Genomic DNA, 26,353 nt, shown 5'->3' with positions numbered 1-26,353 from the left:
ACAGCGACACCCGTTTCAGAGTCTCCTACCTGACACCGGGGGCTAAAGCAGGTCACCACAAGTATCTTTCCTGTGTAGCTCATTCCTCATTGTTTCATTTTAGAGACTCTGTTCCTCTTCTGTTCTGTGATTTTGCTGTCAAAAAAATCCCCTGTGTTCCCTATGAGACTGCCAAACAAGCTGGTGTGTTCCCACCAGAAGCTGCATGGGGACCTTTACAAGTAAGCACAACCTCCTGTTAACCCAAAGTCTACACTGAAAATCCATGGAAAGGGGAAATCCTCCTGCTGCAATCTGTGAGCAGGAACCTCTTTTCCAGGTCCTGTGACTGCAGTTACAATATAACTTTGCTCCTAAGAAACCTATCAGGGTATTGATCCTTAGTATCCAGAAAATGGAGGAAAAGTGCTTCCTGACCCCGCTATGTAATTTGTTGTCATTTGACGTAATTAATTCTTTGCAAGATAATAAAGGAGTCTTTCTGTTTTTCTTCATTTCCACTGAGGCCAGTGATAAGTAGCATGTTTAGAGGCAAATGCCTGTAGTCCTACCTTTTCCTTTCCCTCATTTCTCGTCCAGGGACTCTCCTCTTTCTCACCAGTTTTCTCAGCTTCCAGTCTTTAGACCTGTTTCTGAGGCTGCATGCCTCGAGAGTAACTGACACAAATAGAACACAAATACATGGGAACTGCTGGTTCTGAAACACGATTACATAATCTAGTATTGCAGATGATGACCCATCTCCAGCTCCTCTTGAAGAAAACTGAGACATCACTAATTCCTGTTTTGTCATGCTGTTTAACTGCTAGTATGATTTATGGGATGCTTTCAATAACCCATCCATGGTATTGCTAGGATTTTGGTTTCCGAGACTTCTGTTTTTCCAAAACCCAGAGGTATGCATGAAGGCAGTGCTTCTGTTCTTCCTAGAAATCCATGAGAGACTTATCTGTCCCCAGTCCCGAGCTGAACGCTTGATGTCCAGCGCTATTTGCTCACTGAATTTAACTGAGTGGTTTGAGAGTACACGTCCTTTCATCCTTCAACCCCTACCCAAGAAGACTCAGTGGTCGGCAGGATTGCATTTTTACTCCAGAAATTGTTTTTTATTTGTCTGTTTGTGCATTTTTCCAGAGTGAATTTTTATCTGACTGTGCAATGAACAGTTTCCAATCCTGTCTTTCTTTAGTTTCCTCTCACTCCTCTTTAGTCTTAACATTGTTAAATATTTTTGCAACCAGAAGGTATTTTTGGAGTGAATATACTGCCATGACTCTCTGTTTTCAATGGCAACGCTCAGTTCTGGCTGCCACGAACAGACACAAGATGCCATGTAAAACTGCAAGTTGATTTTTAAAAAATATGATTATATAATGTTGTACCATTCCTTTTGGTTGAAATTCTAGGAAAGTAGAGATCAGGATTTTGTATTGCCTACCCTAAACAGTAAGCATGTTTTAAATTCAGTTCAAGACTAAAAACCTATACTAATACAATAATAGCGTTCAAATTTTAAAGCTTTTTGGCAAGGAGGGGTACTGAAAAAATGTCAGCTTCACCCTTTGACAGCACTGGCAATCACCCTTTAAAATCTTCTATAATACTATAATTACCCCAAATATTTGGTTTAAACACTTTTAAGCTAACTAGCCATGCCAGCTGTACGCAAGATCTCAGTTGAGAGTTGATTTTGGTCTGCAGTCAGGTCAGAGAGCACCCATGACTTACTACCTGCATACGTTTAAATTCCCCAGACATCAAATTGAGACCACAAAATGGAGGAAAGTAAGGCTAATTTGTTGACTGTCACGAAGAAAGATGATTTCTGGAACAGAATCACAGAAACCACATCCTAATACTAACATACTAGGAGAACTGTTTGCCAACACAATTTGTGTGAATTGAGTATTAGGTAACACAGAAGGACAGAGGACAAAGGGAGAAATAAGAAATGGCGCCATCTCTGTGCCCCCAAAACCCATAGGAAGCCGTGCCAATGGAAAGCTTCCACACTCCTGAGAAAACAAGTGCTTGCTGAAGCTTGGCTCCTGGCTCCTCAGTTGCTTCTAAGACTGTTACAGCTACTTCAAATCTTGCCCCAGTGCCAGGATCTTTGCACACAATTGCGCTGAATTTCAAATTAAATGTTGTTAGAGGCTTAATCAGAACTACATCCTTTTGTAGCTGTGGTATCCATTCTGAGACCTCAAGTCTAAATAATTCACTTTGAACTCTCTGTTTCTGTTTCCTCAGTAAGAAAACAAGTTGGGTTTAAGGAGCGGAAGCAGAACAAGCTGAGTCTTAGAGCTTAACGTCTCCTTCAAACTGCTTACAGGGAGATAACTTGTTTTCCAGATTCATCCCTGAGGTTATTCTGCTGACACCAGAAGCTATTCAGGAAACATCCCCAGGCTCTGTGAACAACATATGCGCTTGCTGAGCAGAGCGAGAAATGCTGACAGTTAAAGCCAGTAGAAGGCTTGGAATCTGATATCAGTTGATTAAAGAAGAAGATCACTTTTCCTTCAAGTGAAGGTTCTTATCTTCTATTGAATTTGGATCTTCAAAGATCCAAATAGCTCTCTGTAAGAAAACAGGGATATTTCTTCAGAGGCATTTCTGAACATTACATTTTTGCCTGAAGAGCAAGACCTATGGTCAACATCCTTTTTAAGCAGTAAAGACGAGATTTTCTGTGTAATCCTATTGAAGGTTCAAATGTGTACAAAATTATATTTATAACTTTTCAGAGGGAAAAAAAGCCCACAAATTATTGTATTATCAAAAACAAACCTTGAAAAAAGACTAGCAATTGTATAAAACAATGTTTATGGTAACCTCACAATAACAGCCTTTGTCTTTCCCAGGTCACCTATATGAATTAAATCTAGCACAGAATACTCGAAAAGACAGAGCCAGTCTAGAAATGATGGGACATGACAAAGCCTAGCTGCATAAGACCTTGTTTCAGAACATTTGGTTGGAGCATAGTCAGTGTTTTTGAGGTATCTACACATTGGATGTTTAGGGAGGAAGTTGGTTGATTTGGACAACAACAAAAAATCCTTTGAATTGTAGTATTGTTCAAGAATTGTATCACCCAGTCACCCATGGACAGACAGAATATAAATAGTTCCATATTCTAGCTAAAATGAACAAAGACTTTAAAAGAACCTTTATACTCAAAGATAAAAGCAAAGGCATATATTATATCTCTTTAACAGTATTATTTCCTTTTTCCTGGTTAGAATTTCCCTAATCTTCCACAAGACCTTTCAAATTAACTTTAAGCTATTGACTTTTTGCATGGTTTCCACTTTTGCCAAACAACACAAACCAAGACCCTTATAGCAGACATGATCTTCTCATACCAACCTCTTTCTGTCCATGACATTGCAAATTTTAGTGACATTTGCTGTGACCATCTTACCAAGGTGATGTTAGTCTGTGCTGCCAGCACTCTTCTTCTTGCCATTGCCGTAGCAAAATGCTCTCGAATAATTCAAACCAAAAGAAAAAACTCCATGCAAACTATCTAATGTGTTTCAGTCACTTGATGCAGTTTGAAAGGCAGGAAAGATAACTGCATGGAGATCCATCAGCTGCTAATAGCCCTAATAAAAGTAGGGCTACAGAGATTGTTCCTGCAGATCTTATGATGAAAGTCTAGATATTCATCAGAGAAACTTTCTTTGAAATGTACCTTCTATTTACAATGAATAAAATTATGAGTGTGTGTTGGGAGAGGACTTGTTGTGGACTAAGAAGATTCTACAGTGTTAAAGATGTCTATAATAATGACATATTCTTACTTTGTCAGAGCGCTTTCTATACTTTTTTTTATCCATACAACAATTTGATGTGAGTTTGTAGAGGATTATCCATGCTCAGTGTGGTTTATTTAAGACTGACAATGCTGAGCTTATATCATTGCAGGTGAAATAATGTTCAGAGGCCTGGATTATTGCTACACTTCACAGAGGACATGCAAAAAATGCTAACTAAATGTTTCATTAGGCAAGGAAATAAGTAAAAAAAAGGCATCATACATACACAAAAGTGCATTTTAAATAGATACAGCAGCTGCCTTTGAATTTTTTTTACAACCTGACACATCATTCTTTCTGGGTGCAGACTGGCTGCAATTTTGAAATGTTAAAATCTTGTTCTTTTTATACTGTTGTCCCATGAAAATAAGGTCTATATTGTCTTCTGATGCTCCATTGCAAACTGACTGAATTCTACTAAAGCACTGAATAAAATGCTCCTTCTTTGTAATAGAGTAGGAAAAACTTCCCAAGAGAAGTGGCTTAATAATGACAGCTGGATTGCAGCTTGCACCAGTGCTAACTGCAGCAAGTGGCTCCTTTGACTTAGACAAATTAAATTGAAATTGAAGTTGCTATGAAACTACATGTTGCAGTAGCAAAACATATTTACTTAGACGAAGGCAGGAAGGAATGGCAAGGAAACTTAGATCTGACTTGTTTTCCACAAAGGCACAATAAAAAAATCATTTAACTGGGCCTCCAGACGACTATTAAAATCAATTAAAGCTACCTACAAAACTATTGGACTTGCCAGCCTGAACGTGGGAAATAAACCCGGATCATGTGGTCTCCTAGTGCCATCTATTGTGTACAGGGAAAACTACAGATACCATGTGTAGGAGTTGCCTATTTTCTCCTTAAGATTTGAGAAATGCTCTTTCTGCATAACCATACCAATTAAAAAAATGTAGCCAAAGTCATTAAAGCCCTTCTGTTATTTATAAAATACACCAAGTATTATTATTTATGTGTATTTCAGCAACATACAGGACTCTAACCACTGTCAGGCTTCATCATGCCAATACTGTATATATATGCATGTGTTGACCATATGAGCACATGCACATGCACAGAAATGCAGTGAAAGACGGATCCAACTGTGATGGGTTTAGTCAAAGCTTCAGAGATCTTATAAATTAAAACCTATTGTTACTTCCCTACATTATGTTGAATTTCTCCCAAATAAAGGGACCTTAGCTCATCTTCCAAGGAAATATACATTATCCCTTCTTAAAATGCTGCCTTTCACTGTTTCTTGGAGGAGAACAGCTCTTCCAGCTTCTTCCAGAGAGAATATTTCTAGTGGACATTGCAAACCGCTAGGAACAGTTCACCAACCCCAAACACTCTGCCATCTTCAAGCAGGCCCTCTAAAACCTGAACACTTGTGAAAACGTGGTATCAATATTGAGACTAAGACTGTATTTACAGAGCAGTTTAAAATACCAAGCTCTTGAATGTCTTTACAAACTTCAGACCAGAATGTCAAAAATTCACTGACATGTTACCATAATCACTCTGTTCCACTTGAAACTTTTGCAACAAGTATTAGGACAAAGTAGCAAATCCCCTGCCATCAAGATTATTTTACTACTGTCAAATATATGCTGCTGTCGCACACAAGGCAGTGTGCAAACCGAGCAGATCAGAAACTAAAATTCAGAAGACCTCATGAGAAAAGCCAAAGGTGCAATATATGGTGATCACTGGCTTAGTGCACATAGGAAGGGAAAGCAGTGCCAGTAACAGTGTCCTAAGACAAAACTGGTTTTAGGTATTTTGAGTTGATTGAGTTTCATCCTTACATGACATGATCTGGAACTGTTACAGAGACCACACCAGTGGCATTTCATCCGCAGATCAAGCTGCACAACCTAGAAAAATGAGCCTCTGCACTTTTGGAAGGGATAGAATGGTTTAACATAACCACTAAAAATAACAGCAACTGTCATGTGATTTACTGTAGTTTACGCAAAAGGAATTTCTCAATCACTGCTGATGGGCTGATAAATAGAAAACATCATGCAGAGCAGATGATGAAAATATTTCTAGTATAGGTTCCAAGAAAAAATAGTTATTTATTGTTGCTAAGAAGTGGGAAAATAAAGAAAAGGCAACAGAAATTTATGTGACATTATCCACACTAACCTGTAGAGATCACTTGCTTAAAAAAATGAAAGTGTACTAACTAACAAGAGTCAGCCACAGCTAAAATAGTACACCTTGCTAGAATAATAGTTTTTTTCAATTGCTTGCAACTTGTCAACTCCCATTTCAACTGAAAAAGTAATTAAGCTCTTGACTGAAAATCTACCTGGAGCCAGAGAATAATCACAGTGTTTTCAACAGTTGTTCACTGCACAAATAAAAAGGAAATAATCCATTGTCTTTATCTGCATGTCGATGCATGCTGATGTTTTTGGCCTAACAAATTTAATAAAAGGTACACAGTTGACAATGTATTCTTTTGGTCATGACTATATCTCTCATTAAAATGTATCATGATAAAGCTCAGAAAAAGGTGAAAGATTTCACAGAATCCCAGAATATGCCGAGTTGGAAGGGACCCACAAGGATCATCGAGTCCAGCTCCTGGCCCTGCACAGGACTATCCCCAAGAGTTACACCATGTGTACTTCATTCAGTAGTTCTTCAGTACTTGAATTAACACATTGATTTCAGCAAACAAGATTATCTTGATTCAGCCTGAACATTTTTTCCCCCCTTTAGGATACTGTAATCACTGTAAAGGTTGGTTATCATTTGCAATAAAAATTTTAAGCTTCTTATAATTTAGTTTACAAAATCTAGGAATAAAAAACAATAGAAGAACAATACACAGTGTAGTAAGAAATTTTGTCTTTTCGTAACATGGCCTTCAAAATAACAGGATGTTAATTTTTATGGTTGATATAAATTTTCTTTTGAGTATTTCTGATCTTCTCTTGAAAGAATGTGTGTCCCTTGCAGGATACTTAATCAGCAAGACATAGGTGCTTTATTTAGTCAGCACTAGGTTTGAATTTGAATTTGATTGTAGCTATAAACCTCTGAAAGATAACCTGATTACTATGGAAAGTAAATCTGCCAATGAAAAACATTTTTACTCTTTTTATTTGGAAGAACTTATAAAGAAAACATTGACTCTTCATGTTGTGAAGCAGCTGAATTTAATACAGTTTAAAATACACATTAAAGGAAATATCAACATATGACTAATCTTAAAACATCACCGTCCAAAACAGGCATTCGTTTTATTTGGTGGAAAATTAGCAACTGAAAATCATCAATATTTCTGCATAAACTGTGATAGAGCATGGCAAATGTAACTTTCAGAGAACTGAACTGACAGCCAAGTGGCTAATGCACTGAGTGGAGGTAGCAGATCAGTCAACAAAATAACTTTTTGCCTGCAGATACCTGTAACATCTGACTCCACAATTAGATCCTTTCCCAGTTTTTCATTACAGAAGTAAGTCTATAGCAGCAAATATGCCATACCTTCACTACAGTTGCTCTTTAGGGTTTTTTTTTCCTTCAGTTTTATATATATAATACTCATACACATAGGACCAAACGCCTGAAAACTACTTGTTTTCCATTCATTTCCAAAGACTTTTTGGAGACCTTCTTCATTCCATCATTGCAGGTTAAAATACAGGCTGGAAATTTCTGCTTTGTGCTAACCAAATTGCAGTAAGATTTCTCTTTACTATGGCATGCATAAATGTAAATTTACATTCTATTCCCACTTTAGTTTTAAGTTTCCTATGGCCAGCAGTGCATAAAAGGGAAAAAGGGGTAAATGTTTACATATTGCAGTGATGATCAGAAAACACCTTTTCAAGCAATATAGTTTAAACTTCTCCTAGCATTTGTATTTGTATACAATGCCCACTATCAGAAACATGTAGCATAGTGTTACCACCTACTAACTTTAAATTTCTGGTCTTGAAACAAAGATGCCCAATTCTGCTCTCAACATCTTCCATAGCTCTTGCAACTTGACAGAGTAGGAATTCAGCCTTAGTGATTTCCATTGCCTTTAGACTTTCCTAACTGTTTGCAAAATGTACTTTCTCCAGTTTAAAAGTAACGTTACTAATTAGACTACAGCAAATTATAAAGGATGGATATGTCCAAAAGGGAAGATCTGAGGAGATCAAGTCCTTGAATGACTTTGCAGTGCTTCTAGGGATTGCTTCTATTACAGTATTTTTAATATAACAAACTGTATAAAAATTACAAAATATTACAAAAAGGCAGCAGGAACATTGTTGTTTTTAAAGTCTTTTAGTGGATGCTGTTACAGATGTTGCAGAGTTAATGGCATGGGTTCTTAATGCAATTTATCAATCCCTGTCCCTCTGCAACACTTTCTATGAGTAAAAAGAAACCTAGAATATTCATAGATATAAAATATTTTTACTTTTCACTACCAGGAGTCTTCATGTATTTCTGTTGATATCCTCAAAGAAAATCTCTAAAAAAAAATAAAACAAGATCAGCTTAAGATAAATTAATTTTACAGTTCTGCAATCTAATGTACATGGAGATAAAACAAAACAAAAGAAAAAAGTGTTTAAGTGAAATACATCCCATAGGAAATTTTTTTTGAAAAGGGGATGATTTTTCTTAATTTTTCTTATATTTCTTAATTCCATCATTTTGTCCTATTTATTATGTTCACAATATTTATATATAGTTAAACTTTGAATGTTTAACACCATGATCAGAAGTAAAATTATCAACTAAAACTTGCTAATAGGTATTCTGAGGACTACAGCATTGTCCTGTTAATATCCATCTCCAAGGGAAGAGTCTTTTATCTTTGATAAAAGAGATGCCATCATATATGCAGGCATCAGAGTGATGGACTAGCAATAAACATCTCCCCACAAAATGGAGCATTAAATGATGCATGCATTTCTGAATGGTACTTCAATAATTCCGTCACTTTTAGAAGGCAATTATATACCTTTAAGATAATGTGTTGTGTAATTTTGAACAAGTACTTTTTTAAAAAAATGAAGTGCTTTTTTCTGCTGAGCCTGGGGGATTTTATTATTATTTAATAAGGAAAAGCCCTACAGCCATGGTCTATTCAGTACTAAGTCAAAACTAAACAGACATAGAAATGTTTGCTGTTGGTTAGTAAAATATATGTCAACTCTGAATCCTTGGTTGCAAATTGATTTCTGTACAAAGCTATGTACATATTATATAGAGGTATTAACTACTTCCATGCTGAAGTGAAGAAGGAAGTGAATTAATGACAAAGTTTTACATGATCTGATGCCAAACTTTGGTTTTACACTAGAGGACGTAGAGGGTTCTCATTATTTTTCCACCCTTCCCACCTCCACAAATTCTGGATATGGTTTCCAGCACTTTATCACAGCACCAATTTGTTCTCATATTCTACACTTATGCACATACTTACTAGGATCTAGTTTTCAATTTTCTGGGACTTGTGTGAGGCAGTGCTATAAATGAAAGACCAACATATGGGGTATGAGCCCTACAGTGATTACGAGTGAGTCAGTTCATCTTTGTGACTGTGGTATAAAGCAGCAGTTCTCAGTAAGCAACAAGAGCTGGTGAGGCAAAGCTTGGGAAAGTAAGTTCAAGGCATGCCTTTCATAAGTCATATAAAAGTGGTTTTTTTTAACTAATCTAGTATTTTCTCTTCCTTAAATTCAGGCTTGAAGCATCACCAGATCCAGCTACCCAAACCACAATGTCTTTATGTCAAAAATTTTCCAAAAATTGATATTTTTTTGGACTGTGAGGGAATGTCAAGCAAGATGTGTAATATCTAAAAAGAAAGGAAACATCCATTGTTGAAATGCACTGGATTATTATATAAAAACCTCAGGTAGAAAGAAATGCAGTTTTAGTTGCATCATTTATTTTTTTATTACATCAACTTCAGAGAGCCTCTTTCTCAAAAAGATTGGTAAATAAGTAGAATATATTAATTTACTGAATAATTGTCCACACCAGATACCTAATTAACTATTAAACTGAATTTTATGTTTTAAAAGTGAGGGGAAAAATACTCATTACATAGACAGAAATAATTTTTGACAGTGGTAAAATTTGTTTTTGTATAGCTTTGGTGTATCTGTCTGACATAAAGAATGGTAATTTTCAATTGCATTTGTTATACAATTCATAGCACTTAGTCACTAAATAATGCTAAAATATGTAGATACCAACCTGAAAATCTCTAATGAATGTTAAAAAGAAGAAGATAAAACCAAAGGCCACCGTCCATTCACAGATTGCACTCATAAAATGATAAGTGTAATCCTGATGGAATGAGACATAAAACAAATTTTCAAATAAAACAGCTAAACAGAATACATATGGAATGCTATAGACATTTCCTTCTGTAAATTCAATATAAGATTTATGACTCATCATTTTAATGTCCTGTTGTATAAAAGTCAATTCAGATTTTGTTTTTTACAGAATGGTAAGTGCATCTCAAGTAAAAAAAAAAAAAACCAAACCAAACCTCAAGGTATTACTAAGATTGTCTAACTTGTAAAGACTTATCTCACGGCTGCCTTGCCACTGTTTGGTTGAAATACATCTGCCAAGTTTGCTTTTATCAAGCTTATCAAGTAGGATACACTCTCTGCATTATTTTACCTGTTTTTTAATACTTCATTGTGGCACAATTTGACCAAAAATAAAAATTACTTTTCATAGTTATCATTCTGAGAACACTGAAATCAACTAAAATACCTAATATTGACTTAAGTGTGCTTCAGGTCAGACCCCAAATATTTATGGCAATAATAAAGACTATTTAATAAAGAATGGTAAAAAAGCTGAGAAAACCAATGTTGTAAAAAAACCTCAGAAACTTCAGAATCAAATTGGTCCATTTAAGTTTCATGTGTAAAGTTCAGTTTCAAGAAACTGAGGAAGTAGAACAACTAATTTCCAGAATATCTTTTTTTTTTCTTTTACAGTGGGAAAGTTTCAAATGCTTGGTTAAAATGAAAATCTAACTCTCTAAAGACTGAACCATCCGTTGTAAGTTCCCTTACCCAAGCCACATACACTTTTCTAATAAAAAGTAACCAGCATTGCACAAATCTGTTCATGATAATGCACTATTTAAAGTCCCTAAAATGTTTCTAGGGCTAGACACTTTTAGATAAATATAACAGCATTTCCAAAATAATATGATAGAGGGTGAGTTGGCTACCTAATAAGATTTTACCTTTTCACCTGGAGTCCAATCAATTTTTGTCATGGAAACCTGAGAAGCAAACACAATCACTGGGAAAAACAGTGTGAAGGAAAACCATAAAATTTTAGTGAGTAATAGTGAAAATGTTTGCTTACAAAAAAAACACCCCATCTTCCCCTTCCGTGAAATAGCAGAACCTGAACAACCAGAATATCAAAACAAGATATTAAGAAAACAAGTAAATGAAACACATTATTACAAGGTAACTGGTAGCAGCAACCAAAACACATTTCTGTTGGTTCTTTCAAAATATAGATGATAAGGAGAGACACTCCAAAACTTAAATCATATTTGTGATCAAGAACTGTGGGAGCATAGTCCTTCATTGCTGGAAGGGGAACTATGTTGGTTTCCACTGGTCCACAATAGGTGCTTGATATATTTGTACAACTTCCTCTCAGGAACTGGGAGCATCTTTAAAAACACTTTCCCACCTGCTGAAACCAAAACCAGGCTATATCTGGCTGACTGATGTGATGAATCTGCTGTGACCAGTTTTCAACTGGCAGATCACCCAAAGCCAATGAAACTAATGGGATGGCCCTAAATTTCAGCATGCCGTGGGAAAAGCCAGTAAGTGTGTTGAGTGTGTCTTTAGGGGAGACAACTAATGAAAACTAGCACCAACCAACATGATCAAAATCACCTGCTTAGGCTTGAAGGAAATCTTGCCACTTGTATTTTATACATCTGTGTGTTTGGTTCATTGTAGAAGCAGTGCCTCCCTTTTGCAGGCCTTTCTCCCTTCTCTCCTTCAAATGAAGCTTTATTAGTGTATGATCCTGTGAAGAACACTGGGGCATTGGTTTGAAATATACCACTGAAATAGGAGATAAAGCTTTTTAGAAGACCCTAAACCTCATCTTTATGCTATTAATGGTGTCTCAACATGCTATATTATATGCATTAAAGAGCCCTAAGCAAAGAGTGTAACTTCATTTTCATCCTTTATCAACAGTGTTTTAACTTAAAAGGAAAGTCATGAACGCATAAAGGGAAAACTGTGGGACACACCATAAAGGATACTGGGAATGAAAGCAATGCATGATATTGCAGATATAGCCATCCTTATGTGACACACAAAGTAAGAGTTCCATCGTGGACAGGACTTGTAAGAGATTATAGACTGAAGTGTAATGTATACAACACCCGAGCCAAATGCCACCAAAGCTCCTATGTCATGGACACTGGGAACAGCCAGCTCCTGGAAAAAGAATCAGCATAATGGTTAGCTGCTACTGTCTGAGTAGTGGTAGGAATCAATGAGGCGTGAGGAGACAGCAGCCACATTGTGTTGGGCACACACAAGGAATGGGAAACAGTCCCTTTTCCAAACAGGGAAGACAAAAGAAAATAGAAAAAGAGTAGCTCAGAGAAGTAAATAACTGTGTCCAAAGCCACTGGGTCAGTCCTTTCCCATGTTCATGTAAAAGTTCAACAGTTGCTCTAATACCAATTAATGTTTCACAAACAGGAACTGGTTTGTGTTTTTCTTGAAAGGTTCTTATACTTACTTCTTCCCCATACCCTGACAGATTTTAACTCCATATTGAAATTCTAATCTGCATTTGTGTGGCCAAACTCTACTGGTAAAATTTCAAGGGAGCTGTTCTAACTAGTGACTCCTATAGCTCCATCCCCCATCCTCCAGTGGCCAATCACAAGGCTCCAAGAAATAAGTCAGGAGAAAATTAGTTATATATAAAAAAACCCCACTATATGTGGCCTATATTTTTGTAATATCCTGCCTATGGAAAATTCTCTCCTTTATAACAAAAACAAGTAGAATATCCAGTAGCAATAGAGATTAAGATTCCAGAGAAATTACTGTATTCTAAATGTTTCAAAAACTTTTACAAAACCAAAGATATGGCACATTGGAATCCAATATCAGTCAGGTAAGTCATGTTTAAAGCTCCTTTCTGTCACCAGAGCGTAACCAAACAGGCACTATGAACCTATGAACTGACCTACTACAGATCTGTTGATTCATGAACACATATCTATACCCTTTCACTACATATCTTAACATCTTTCCTGCCTGGAGGCCACTGTTTTCTTTGTCTTGTAATGGTGGTTATGTTCACATGGTCTCTCAAATTCTTTTTCTCCAGGCTTTTCTTTATACTCATTCCCTTCTATCTCTCTGTGATGTATTAAGTTCTACCAGAATTTAAAGCATGTTCCTCACATAGATATTTAAGTGGCAGCTCATCTATACTTGCATTTTCTTCTCCTCTGTCCCAGTTTTTGCCTCCCATAAATACAGGAATGGCAGGATTTGGTATGGAAAGCATTTAACAAGCATTGCATTTGGCCCTATACACAATATAGAGAGCTTTGCTAACATGGCTGTCGTGATTGCTCCTATCAAACTGTCACAGTTTCCTTTAAAAAGACCATCACGCCCAATCCCTACAGAAGCTGAGACCTGTTGCTACATGTGGTACAGTAAGCCTCCGAAGTTTTCCAGGCAAAGGCAGGAAGATCACTCTTTAATCATGTGTAATGTCTAACAAGCAAAACCAGAGCTGCTAGGACCTGGGATTTCACTTTGCCTCGTTCATTAAGGACTACAGGGTTTTGCCTTCCACATCCAATTATCTTCTTAAAGCTAACCCTCCACCGTCTTTCATTTCTGTATTTCAAGCATTGTGTTATTTAAAACAGAGAACAAACATTCACAACCATTACTTATTTTCTCAGAAAATCATTTGCTTTTAAGGGACACATTCTTAGTGTTTTGTCCCACCTTGTTCTTCACTTTTACTAAGTGTTCAGACACCAATACCATTAAACCTCCATGCTACCTACCCTGTCTCATCCTGAAGCAAAAAGGATGAAAAAAATTTCCTTACAATTAATTATGCCACTTAAAAGACTCACCACAAGTGGCACTAAATTGAGTAAATAAAAGCAAACCTTAAATATTTCAAGTATAATTTCACACTGAAGCCTTTTTAGCAGACTAGGTATTTTGCTCTGGAGAAAGAGAAAATGAACTGATGCCCAGTAGTGTCAATCAGCTCTACTACAGTACTCAGGTATGATGTGAACTCACCTGCTGGGGAAAAATGAGTGTTAAGAAACTAACAGGTAGTGCACATGAACATGAATTTCCTGCATGACACAGTGATTAGAGGGACTAGACTGAATACTAAAGAAATAACTTCTAATTCCAGCTTTGCTTTGATCTCCTGACCCGAAACAATCACCTTGAGGAAATCTCACATCCTCTTCATGTCTCAGTTATTCTACTAAATGGCTAAATGGGGATAGGAATGTACTGTTCACTGGTTGTACACTATACAGTTAAAAGACTAAAGACTTGCAAGCCACCATTTGCAGCTTCCTGGGCAAGTAAGCGTGCTCAAAAATCAGCTAGGGAGATGCTTAGCGAGATTAGATCCTTACTGTGTTCTGAACCCTTTCTACAAACTGCACTTAGCATGGAAAGCAAGGTCAAAGCAGAAAAAAATAGAAATTAGGTAAGGCAGAAGTTTAAAACTGGCAATGAGAGAAAACAGAGATGAGATAACTGTCAAGGGACCCCTTTGGGAACATTAGCATCAAAGTTTCTGCTTCCCTGACTGTCACAATTATTTTGCATTCTTTAATTTGTCTTTTTCTTATTGCAGCTGAGTCTGTTTTCTATTTCAGTCAAGCAACACTGTTCCCCATCATCTAACTTTTTTTTGTGCCACATATAAATCTTATCAATAAGAGTACAGACTTTTAAAAGTAAAACAGTGTGCTTAGAATTGACTGCAGTGCCTGCGGTGTTGGCAATCCACACATACTGCCTGGATATAAAACTAAAAAGGGTAAGGTATCAGTCTAAGGCAGCGTTTTTGTCTGAAAATACCATGTCCATTACATGTAAAATTGTACTGGCTGCTGAAGCCCTGACAGTCTTTATTTTAAATTCCTCTGTATCTTGTCAGGTCACTGTATGAGCACACCAGTATTTACCAAACTGTTCCAAGGTAGGCCATCCTTTAAAAGAAATAATATAGCTGTTTCCACAGATTTAAAGGCAGTGTCTCAAACTACCTGCCAATTAGATTTTACTTGATTCTAAGCTGAAGCTTTCAGTGCAATTCTCCTAATACTTCTTTGTGTCAGAATCTACCCTATTACACACTTCCTCACTAGAAAAGGTGAAATTAATAATCCGTTTAGTATTTTTTGTCTCTATTGAATTTTCTTTCAGACACTGAGGAGTGGATTTTGATTTTTAATGAGATGTCAAATTCTTTCTGACAAAGTAAGCAGTAATTCTACATGTCTCTATAAATAAAGACTTAATACGTTGTTATGCCATCTCCCACAGACTCAAAACAACAGGCTGATATTGTGCTCAGTGTTCTCACCTGTCAGGTAAGTCTAGTTTATTCTGTAGAAAGTTCTGCTAGTGAGTGTGCCATCATTCAGGCAAAAATGCAAGTGCATTTGTTAGTCTGACTTATTTTAGTTAGTCTGACTCCCTAACTGGAAGCAAACTGAATAGCAAAGCTTTTCACAGTCCAATTCTCATAGTAAAAAATTTACAGCAAAAGCATCCATATTAAGTTGTTTTATAGTACAGACCTTTTACAAGACAAACACACAGAAAACCCCTTACTGACATAACTGCACAAGCAAAAAATCTAGTATATGGGGAGAAAACAAATCTGTCTCTTTAAAGCCACTGAATAAAGCCAAGAGCAAGAAAGGCATTCCTACTTCATTTTACAATTATCCACCTTAGGATAGTGTTAATCACTCTTACCTATTTGAAATTTTAACTTGTAAAACAACTTTAGTTTCATTTATGATATGAAATTTATGGTCATACCTGAAAAGTTGCAACTATGCCCATTCCAATACAGCCCATCAATCCAATACATAATGAAAACATGTTGCACGAAGACCTAACAAAGCGCGATGACTCATTTTGCTTCTCTATTAATAAATATCTGATGTACATTGTAATTACACCTGAAAAAAAACCAACCAAAAATACACATTTTGTTCAATGATCATGTATTGCTTACATTTAAACATCTTTTCCTGTAACAAATGAGCATGCAGAATGAAATTATAAGCGTAATACAGTAACCAATATTGCTTTTAAATCTACTGGGATGAAGAAAAAAGTAGTGAATTTCAGATATATTACTTTTAGATAAAACTTTAACATTATCTTAGTCTTAACATCACACATTATTGCTATCTAGAAATAACTGTACATCACTTCAAGAAAAACACCAATTTGAATTCCATTCTCCTGAGTGTTTTGGGCAGAGGTATTGCCATTCTGCATTAGGAACAGATGTCACAGGGAGATGAACTATAAGCTGGAAGTGGGAGGTTTTATTCTGCTCTGACACACAGTCTTTTATGAGAACTACATCTCCTTACAATGGATGGTCTGTAGAATCAATTCATTTTTGCAGTCCTACATATGTGACCCCAATATGCAGTTCACTCCTGACAAACACCTGTACTGGATAAGAAAGTCGTGGTTCATGAGGAAATAATAAGCTGTAGACTGAATTCCACAGTTCCATACAACACAGAACATAGTTTTAGTCTATCTACAGTTGGAAAAATACATCAGGTAGCTTTGCCCAGGCACTGAGAGGTTACAAGAAAGATGTCAAGATAGTGTGATTGAATGAGGCCCTTACAGAAGGTAAAATATGTGATTTTGACTTTGCCTTAAGGCCATGGTAGACTACACAGCTATCGATCCTCCATCCCCTAGAAGTGAATAGAAAACGTCAAACTTCCTGATTCCCATCAGTCATTTTGTAGAGAAGTAGGCATGTTGTGGAGAAAACCAGGTGTTGCTTCAACACAGTTCTTCCCTTTGCTGCAGCATATTAGAAACTAAAGTGTCCCCATATCATAGAGAGAGTTTTTGCACAGTAATTATACCATCTTTCTTCCTCTTTTATTTCCAGCCGTGTTGACTACTTTGCACTGATGAGGTGCTCTTAAGAGACATAAGTGCCTCTAAGCCTGCACTAACTGATCCTAAGGACCTGGCCCTCTGGCTATTACTTACATCTATCTGACACTACCATTTGACTGTGGAGTAGTTTTTCTGCAGAATACTGAATGGACTGCAATGTAAGCAGACAGCTTTTGCTAATTCTCATTTCTTCATTCTGGTCAAATCAAGTACTTTATACATACCTAAAAGAGCTGAAATATTAATCATAAAACCAAAGACACCACTTTCTGGAGGTTTTGTTCCAGTGTCACTAAAGCAGGAAGAGAAAGAAATTAAGAGTTAATTGAGATCTGTGAAACATAAATGAGATGTACACATGAAATCCCAAGAAAAATATAACTTGTGTGAACTGCTGTTTTGGGGATAGGGCATTTAAACATTTCTGCTGAACATGTAGCCTCCATTCGTAGTAGTGAATCTTTCTTTTCATAAAGTAAGTGTATTTTGAGAGCATACTATTTGAACTGTATTTCTTCCTTTTCTGTATTCAACATGCAGAGATGTGACAGAGCAATACTTTGTTCGTGAATGACATGATTACATAAATGACATTTTAGAAATGGCATTTCTTTTATCCACTGAATTAACACTGTGATAGAGTAAAACATATCTAATGGCATCTCACATCTTAAGATGTGAGAGAATTTGCCTTAATTTCCTCATTGTCTTAAAAGGATCTTACCCCATGAGAGTAATTGTGTTCCAATGCCCAGGAATGTTCCTAGGAGGGGTTTAATTTGCTAATGTAAGAGTAGTCTACACTTAAGGTGTTGTAAGTCTCTTCTGCTGAAGCAATTTACCCTTATAGTGGATAATTAGGAATTCACTGGGATAGAAAGAGGGAGCATGAGTGTGAGAATATCTACAGAATTTATATACATATGTATGTGCATAGATATATATATATGAAAAACACCACATATACAAAATATTTGTTGTGTAGAAAATGGAACACCTTGATCACAGCATCCTTTTCTCTCTTTTCCCTACATATGTGCAAACACCCACCCCAAAGAATGTCCTTTCTTCACAAGATGAACATATGCCTGGGAGTATGTGGGCTCAAGTTCCCTCAAGCAGGACTCTTCTATAGAGGGTGAGTGCTCTGTTGAAGGAACAATACTGTGATGCTGTCACCTCTTTACACTATTTTTCTTGTCCAATGTCTACTTTTTCTTGTCCAACATACAATCAGTTGATATCTATTTGATCAGGCTCTGTCAGTCAAGCCAACAGAAAACATCTGGTTCTTACATCTTTACATAATTTGGGTGTGAGCTGAGTTTTCAGTTACTGGGCAGCACCAGGAGGCACAGTTATGTGTGTGTAAACAGAGCCACCCAATGAACTCTACCGTCAGAAATGTAAACATGTAAGGGATTCAGTTAATGTCAAAGTTTATTGGAAACTGAGCAAAGGTTCTGAGACTTAACTGTTCTCCGAGGGTGGGAGTGTCAACCTGCTGGAGGGTAGGAAGGCTCTGCAAAGGGATCTGGACAGGCTGGATTGATGGGCTGAGGCCAGTTGTATGAGGTTCAATTAGACCAAGTGCTGGGTCCTGCACTGTGGCCACAACAACCCCATGCAGTGCTACAGGCTGGGGGAAGAGCAGCTGGAAAACTGCTGAGTGGAAAAGGATCTGGGGCTGTTGGTGAACAGCAGCTGAAAATGAGCCAGTAGTGTGCCCAGGTGGCCAAGAAAGCCAATGGCATCCTGGCCCATATCAGAAATATCTCTATTTCTGATACAGACTAGCAGGACAAGGGAAAGTGATTCTCCCCCTGTACTCAGCACTGGTTAGGTCACACCTCAAGTGCTGCATCCAGTTCTGGGCCCCTCACTACCAGAAAGACATTGAAGTGTTGGAGTGTGTCCAGAGAAGGGCAGCAAAGTGAAGGGTCTGGAGCACAGGGAGGAGCAGCTGAGGGAGCTGGTGTTGTTTAGCCTGGAGAAAAGGAGGCTCGTGGGAGACCTCATCACTCTCTACAACTACCTGAAAGGAGGTTGTAGCCAGGTGGGGATCAGGCTCTTCTCCCAAGGAACCAGCGACAGGACAAGAAGATATAGTCTTAAGCTGCACCAGGGGAGGTTTAGGTTGCACATTAGGAGGAAAGGGTGATAGACACTGGAATGGACTGCCCAGGGAGGTGGTGGAATCCTACCATCCTGAGAGGTGTTTAAGGAAAGCCTGGGTGTGGCACCTCATGCCATGGTCTAATTGATATGGTGGTGTTTGGTCCTAGGTTGGACTTGATGATCTCAGAGGTCTTTTCCAACCTAACTGATTCTGTGATTCTGTGTATGATGGGACAAGTAGGTACTAGCTAGATGTGGGGGTTTTATGTGATTCAAGAAGATGAATATTCTTCTTTCCAACAGTGAGGCTGGATTAGGTTTCAGTGCTAAGCTTCTGAACCTACCGCTGAGTGCAGCCAAAATGACAGCTGCTCAGCATGAATGCTTGTGCTCTCAACATCCAAAAGAGAAAGCAATCTCTACTTAAGCAATCATTCTTAAAGATTTTGACAATTTCGTTAAGTTCAAGACAGAAGAGTATGACTATCTCAAAAGACTTGATTTTCTTTAGAAATTAATATTTGCTCTCAAACCCCTTCTGTGTACAGAAGGATTTGTGTAATCAGTTGCTAAGATGATTTACCAACAATAGGAGGAAGTTTAGGATAAAGGAAGGATCCTTTTCTCTGAAAAACTGATGCAAAAAATAGAGAAAATTAAAACATTTGTTTTTACTAGATTGGTTCTTGTTGTAATGCTTTCTGAAGACTTGTTTCAGCTTGTACTTTGTACTAGTGTTGTTCCTCTTTGATAGTGGAATTGATGAAAACAGTAAACTAACTCTTTTTTGTTTGTTTGTTTGACACATCTGAAAATCATTTTAATCCATGTTTCACTTAGCCCATTTTTTAACCTTCAACTTCACATCTTTTCCTTGTGTTTCTGGAGTGTTTTCATTAATATGACAAAGGACTCCATTTAAAAAGTCAGCCACTTGTGACAATCTTCAAGGACTTTTTCAAATCAGAAACCGCTCTGTGGTAAGTACAGGACTGTAATCACTTCAAAGCTTTTGAAGGACTTTAGGTGAGAAGAGAATGGAATTGGCACATGCATAGAAAGCCATGTGAAGTTCTTGGAACACACCATAAGAGCAATCCAAATAACCTAAAATTGCACTGGTCTACATTTTTTAATTAAAGCTTTTTTCAAGCTAAAGCTTTATAGGTGAATTTTGCTATTGTTGATTTTTAAACTCAATAGACCTACGCTTTCAAGAAATTTCATACCAAGAATACTATATTACATCTACAATCTATTTACAAAGTACTGCACTGGACTTTTAAGGACACAATCTTTTTAATGTCATATTTTCCACTGAAAAATCCCTGAAGCTAAATGAAGACTTAGGTTCATTTTCGTTTTGCTTCTGGTCTGTTGCTATGGAAAAAAAAATATTAGAAAAAAAAGTATGGGTAACAGTCCCTTTCTTATTATGAAAAAGACAAAAAGCAAATGGCATATTTGAAACAAAAATGTGCTCACTTATTTGGAGTGGTGCATAGGTGAGCTCTGCCACCACTGAAAAGATGAGGAATCCTCTACTTGTGTCACCATCTCATGCAATAGAATTCTAAAACCAAACAATATTCTGAAGAGTGGAAAGACAAGAAGGTGGAGGAGACAAGTAATAAATATTTTAGGGCCAAAAGACTCATCGTCATCTAATTACTACATAGCCATCATAAACTATTTCTCTCCAAACTTTAAGTCCCAAATTTTTAAAATAGGAAAATTCTATTCTCCCTACAGGGATTCTTGTTGATCCAGAGGTATACCTGATAGCAAATACCTTTAGGAAAATTCCCTTTATGCTTTCACTGAGAATTCAAACCATGAAACAGCCACCCCAGCATATCCAAATTAGTTTGGATTTTGAGTATATTAGCAAAAGAACTAGTTTGGCCATCTGTAACAAATGTGGATAGAGCCTTCCCAAATCTTCGTTCGCGAAGCCTAGCCATGACATTGACATGACAGTTTGGCCATAACCTAATTTTAGGACTCAGCTGCTAGAAAACACAAAATCATGTTCATTTTATCTACCCAGAAATGTATTGACTTTACTTGATGAGACATTAGCAGTTTCAATGACAAATTCAGGCGTGGTCTCTCACTGTGACAGCTGTTACATGGTAAACAAATAAAATTAATAAGTTACCTCAAGGCATACACAGGGTACTTGAGGAACGTATATAAGAATTATAGAAATGTTGAACTAAAGTTTGTCCATATTCTTCTCCTTTGTGTAACTGGAATTTTCCCATACGAGCTCTATTTAATTTTTAAAGCTCATTTTAAGATATTGCACAACTTATATGTTGCAACATTCTTCCTCTTTTTTATGATTCTAATCTTTACTAAATCACATTCTTAATCACATGACTCAGATTCTTTGGCTAAAGCAATGACCTGCAAAATAAAATATGAACTATGGTATGACTATTGGCCTAAGTACTTAAAAGGAAATATCATATTACTGCCAAATGCACCTCTACAAAGATCTTATGCTTACACCATGTGCCTTTAGAATTATTACAGATTCTTCAACAATAGCCAATGTATATCTTTAATCCAAATGTGGTGTTTAATGGATGTAAAATAAAAAAGACTTTTAAAAAACTTTACTAGTAAATGCAGAGGGCCTGAAATGTGACTGGCTATCACTGATGCAGCCTCTCAAGTCTTTGCTTTGTTTGGGTTCTTTTAGGGTACACTGACATATACTGTGATTCCGTACTAAAGTATAAGAATGATTTTTTTTCTGTGATCTATTCCGTTAGATTGATGTAACTATGGCAGCTGCAATACAGTTATCAGAGTTATAGAGCTGTGACTTAAAGGTTTGGTCTATCTCTTTAAAAAGAATGACACAATTAAGATACTTGGGCTGTCAAAAACTTAACTGAAAACAATTATACAGAAAAAAACACATCCTGTTTACTCATATGTTTTATTCTATGACGTGGCTTAACATAAGAAACGTAATTTTGCCAAATTTCTCACTACAGGACCTCAGAATCCTCCTGAGCACAAACCATATACTGAGAATGAACAGTTATATCAAATGGGGGTTTTTCCCTTGGTTAATGATAGATAAATTACACTTATCAGAAGCGCTTTTGTGTCAGTAAAACTGTGTATGTAATCAAGGACGAGCCTTGATTACAAGGTATTTGTTCAAGTACAAGAACGAGGCTTTCCAAGAGCTGAGCCCAAATTTGTGCAGATAATCTTAAAAAGTTTTGCTAACATAAGCATGTGGCCCAAGTTTCTTTGGCTCAATTTGAATGAAGCTCAGCTTTCTTGTGGGCTGTGGTGTCATTTGCACTTGCCTATGATGACAAACCCTAATTTTCAATCAAATTTGCTTGTATGTGCCAATCAGGTTAGCAGTCTTCTGAAATTATGAATGTCCATGAAGTCTTTCAAGGAATTAGGTCTAGATGTATCTTGAAAGATGTATTTTAAAATCTTGTTTAGATCTTCTGTATATCAGAAACACTCTTGGATATCTGGCTAAGCTTTAATCTATTAAGAGATAAAATCTAGCAATTTCATCATTTATATTTAAATGTTAACATAAATCACAAGCAATGATTTATACAGGACTGCACTTAAGTGACTAAGGTTTTAGAAAAGAGATGCCAGCCACCTCTTGGGAAGTCTTTTACACTCATTGGTCCTATGCTGAAATTTTAAATACACGTGTTTGTGGGGATGCACATACTGCAAAAACCATCATAGGGTTTCAAGTCATCATCTGGTGTACTTTGGCCCAGTTCTGGAGTTATACAAACAAAGCTACATTTCCACCACTTGATTGTAAAGTTTTGCTATGATCAGGCCTTCAGGACACTTTGGCTCCAGTAGAAAACTGTTTCAGGTCCTTTCCACTGCGTCTGCCAGCCTTTGGGTCCTGTGGCTCTTGGAAAGGCCCGGGCGCTGGAGGTGTGATGGGTGCCGGGAGGGCACAGCGTGCGCCCCCATCGCGGGGAGGCCCTGCCACCACTGCCTCTCCTCCTCTGGGGATCCCACACCCGACTGGGAACCCCTCGGAACCGCCACCTGTGTGTCACACACACACACACGCACACACACACACACGCAGCTCCCCCTGCTCCTCGAGCGCTCCCACCGCGCTCCCGCCTCACCTGATGTAGGGGACGAGGGGCTCGACGTGCCCCTCCAGCACGGCGATCGCATAGGAGATGATGAAGGCGGCCGAGGACCAGCTGACGAGCAAAGCGGGGACGAAAGCCACGCCGGGCATGCAGCACAGCATCGCCGGCGACTGCCCTGCCCGGGGCACGAGCGGCGGGGCGGCAGCGCCCGGACGGGCTCCGTGGCGGCGCCCCGAAGTCACGGACCGTGACCGAGGACCTGGGGGACGCACACACGAGCACTCATACGTGTCTTTTCCCGCCAGGCAGGGGCGCTGCCGCCTCCAGCGGCCCCGGGGATCCCCCGCCGCCCGACGACTTCCCTTCACTTTCGGTTCTCCTCAGCGGTGCCCCCGGGGCAGCGCCCGCCCCGCCCGCGGGCGGCCCCGAGGGCGGCGGGGGCCGGGGACCGCAGTGGGGCCCTTCGCCTTTCACCCCTGCCCACACCTGGAAGCAGCGCTTCGGAGAGTTTCTGACCTCAGAAATCCTCCCCACAGCCCCGGCTCCGGCGGCTGCCGCCTCTCGGGGCTTCTTACGCCCTGTCGGGGCAGGGAGCGGGCGGTGCGGTGCTGTCGGGCAGTGCTCGGCGGGGGCTGCGGGACACGCCGGCTTGTGCCTTCTTTAAAAGGGCTAAAAGAGCGGTCCAATGTGCGCGTTTATCGGCTCTTCGCCTTTTGCCGGCCGAGGGGCAGCAGGTCCTCACCGGGGCGCGGAACAGGAGGTGCAAACCTGTTCAGAAACCCCGGGGTCTGGAGGTCCCATTGTGGAGCCCTGCATGGTACACAGCTCATCCGCCTGGGACTGTCATTTCAAGCACATAATGTAGCCTTGATTTGCAAATCTTCCGTGAGATTCACTTTTTCACATGCTTAGAGGGAAACCATAGTTTAATTCAAAATCACGTCATGTTCAGCATTTTTGCTTTGGCTTAACCCGAAGCCATGGACAACCTGTCAAGGTTGTTTATGTTTCCTTTGACTGTTCATAGCTATCTGCCTTCCAAACTTACATGTAAACGCAAGGTCACCATTCTGCAACAAAGACGTACATGTGCACTCTCTGCTTCCCTCCCTGAAAATGTATTGGGAATCTTGCTTTAGGTACACATCCCCTGTGGTGGATGCAAATAAGGTGAGTACTTGGCAGGCCTTTGAAAGTATTAGGAAGGGAAATAGAAATTTAATAAAGGACTTGCTTGGAACATTATATCTTGGTGGAAGTACAGAAAAGTAATAAAACAAATTATTGTACCACTAAGACTGGAGGCACTCTACACACTATGCCTTTTGGCAGTAGCATGTTGCTCGTATTCTTTACATACAACTTGAATGTAATAATTCACTGATACTTCATATTTACAGTTGATTACTTAAAAAAAAGGTCAACCCCTTTTCATATTGGCTAATACTTCTGTACTACTCAGAAAGAGAGTATTTTATATATAGCAAAAGAAAGAGTTTGGGCAAAAAAATCAACACCAAACCACAAAATCATACTTAATATTCCCATAGCTAGTCTGTCTTCTAGTAATTTTGAGTGACAGAAATTTCTAGCTGAAAGAACAAGTTTACTTCTTTTTAAGTTAGAGGTGCAAAAATAATTGAATTAAACTAATATTTGAGATGTCTTAATATATGCTGGTTTAAAAATTCTTCTTTAATTATACCTCAGTATCAGGTATCTTTGGGTTTTTTTCCTTTGAAACAGAAAATCAAAGAAATACTATACAGGCACAACATCTAGTGTCTTTTGTAAATAAATGAACTGCAGAAATGTCCTGATGTTTATTATATGCATAGAAGTAGAATTTTACATTTAAGTGTCAGTAATTTAGTATTCTGGTTTGGTTTCCTGCAGAAAGAGGAAGGGACTCACTTATTTTACTGCATCAACATTTAAGTCACATTGTTGGAAAAATGTTTCATCTGCAGTTCTGCAAAATCATTATACTAACCTTGGTTTTGTAAGTAGTAAATAAATCTCTCTTAAGTGTGAGTTGAGTATTTCAGTTCTTCACATGACTTTTTGAAATGCCTGAACAGTATTTGGAGTGAAAGAAAGACACACGCTTGGCTCAAGAAGGTGGCAAGTTACTCTTTGGTCGTCACTAGGAAAGGCACTTGGTTGCTATGTAAACATTTATTAGAGCTCATGTGATGTTTCTTTTTCTTTATAATTTTATTGTAGAAGGTAGTCAGTAACAATACATAATTTGGATGGTGATCTTTAATTGCTTGCTTTGGCTGTCATACACAGTCGTTCAAAACCCTAATAAAATTGAAAGTACAATTTTTATTCTAGCTGGTTACTTCCCTGTTCTCCAAGAACTTTACCCGTTTTTTAAACTTGAAAGTGCTTCCAGTGTAGAACAAAAAACCTAAAACTCTGTGACAAGTTTACATTTAGAATACAAAAACGTAAGGCCTGCAGGTTTTGCACTCACAGATTGCTTGTTGAATTTATTTACATGTAAGCAGACCTGGATATTCAGGGAACTCCACTATAATGACATACCCCTTGGAATGCACAGACTTACAACTGCTCATAAGCAGAACTTGTCCCAGGAAATAAAGTGAGACACAAGAGGAAGAATTTGTTGCTTGTAAAGAGAAAAGCAGCATATGGTGAAATAAGGGAAAGAGGGTGTGAGGGCTGTGCAACAGCTGGGGACTGCTGTGGTAAAGATAGTATTGGCTGGAAAGGAGGAAACAGTTTCCAGACACAGGTTGTACCAGGAGTACATTTACAGAAGAAATCGAATACACTACCTGTAACTTCTTTACATTACTGTGTGAAGAGTTCAAGATGGTTTGTGGTATCTCTTCCCTTCCTCTTTGGTCACATGCCAATGTCTTTAACCTCTCAGTAACAAAAGCATGTGTAAACTATTCCCACCTATGACATGAAGTTTGGAATGGCAGTACTAACAATCTACAAAGTCTGTGAAGTCCTATGCTGTGAGGCATTCATGGCATGATGTTAATATTTCTAAAAAGAAATGCAATTTAATTAT

The 26,353-nt window shown here is 38.1% G+C and overlaps 1 protein-coding gene and 1 long non-coding RNA gene across 2 annotated transcripts; one reads left to right on the top strand and one right to left on the bottom strand.

The window, feature by feature from the left end:
* Nucleotides 1-8,208: 8,208 nt before the first annotated feature.
* Nucleotides 8,209-23,675, bottom strand: DRAM1 (DNA damage regulated autophagy modulator 1). Its single transcript, XM_027743842.2, has 7 exons — nucleotides 23,332-23,675; nucleotides 17,284-17,351; nucleotides 15,938-16,080; nucleotides 12,127-12,304; nucleotides 11,071-11,129; nucleotides 10,053-10,145; nucleotides 8,209-8,313 (listed from the first exon to the last, which is right to left on the bottom strand). Exons 1-7 carry the CDS (start codon nucleotides 23,460-23,462, stop codon nucleotides 8,266-8,268), a joined length of 720 nt encoding a protein of 239 aa, XP_027599643.1. The 5' UTR covers nucleotides 23,463-23,675; the 3' UTR covers nucleotides 8,209-8,265.
* LOC120323622 lies at nucleotides 14,711-18,628 on the top strand. Its single transcript, XR_005564268.1, has 3 exons — nucleotides 14,711-15,480; nucleotides 17,049-17,217; nucleotides 18,117-18,628. It is a non-coding gene; the product is annotated as an uncharacterized LOC120323622 (long non-coding RNA).
* Nucleotides 23,676-26,353: the final 2,678 nt, after the last annotated feature.

This window comes from Pipra filicauda, unplaced genomic scaffold, assembly GCF_003945595.2.
Source record: "Pipra filicauda isolate LSUMZ 115617 unplaced genomic scaffold, ASM394559v2 scaffold2_size9829703_pilon, whole genome shotgun sequence".
NCBI lineage: Eukaryota > Metazoa > Chordata > Aves > Passeriformes > Pipridae > Pipra > Pipra filicauda.
Note: the sequence above shows the minus strand (reverse complement) of the source record. Positions and strands in the feature narration are given on the sequence as shown.

Coding starts and splice junctions, on each gene's coding strand:
- DRAM1 (XM_027743842.2), bottom strand. CDS start 23,462: ATGCTGTGCTGCATGCCCGGCGTGGCTTTCGTCCCCGCTTTGCTCGTC. Junction 12,305..15,937: donor GCATAGTTGCAACTTTTCAG/GTATGACCATAA, acceptor TTCTTTTTCCAG/GAGCTGGCTGTTCCCAGTGT. Junction 8,314..10,052: donor CATTCATTAGAGATTTTCAG/GTTGGTATCTAC, acceptor ATTTTTTTTTAG/AGATTTTCTTTGAGGATATC.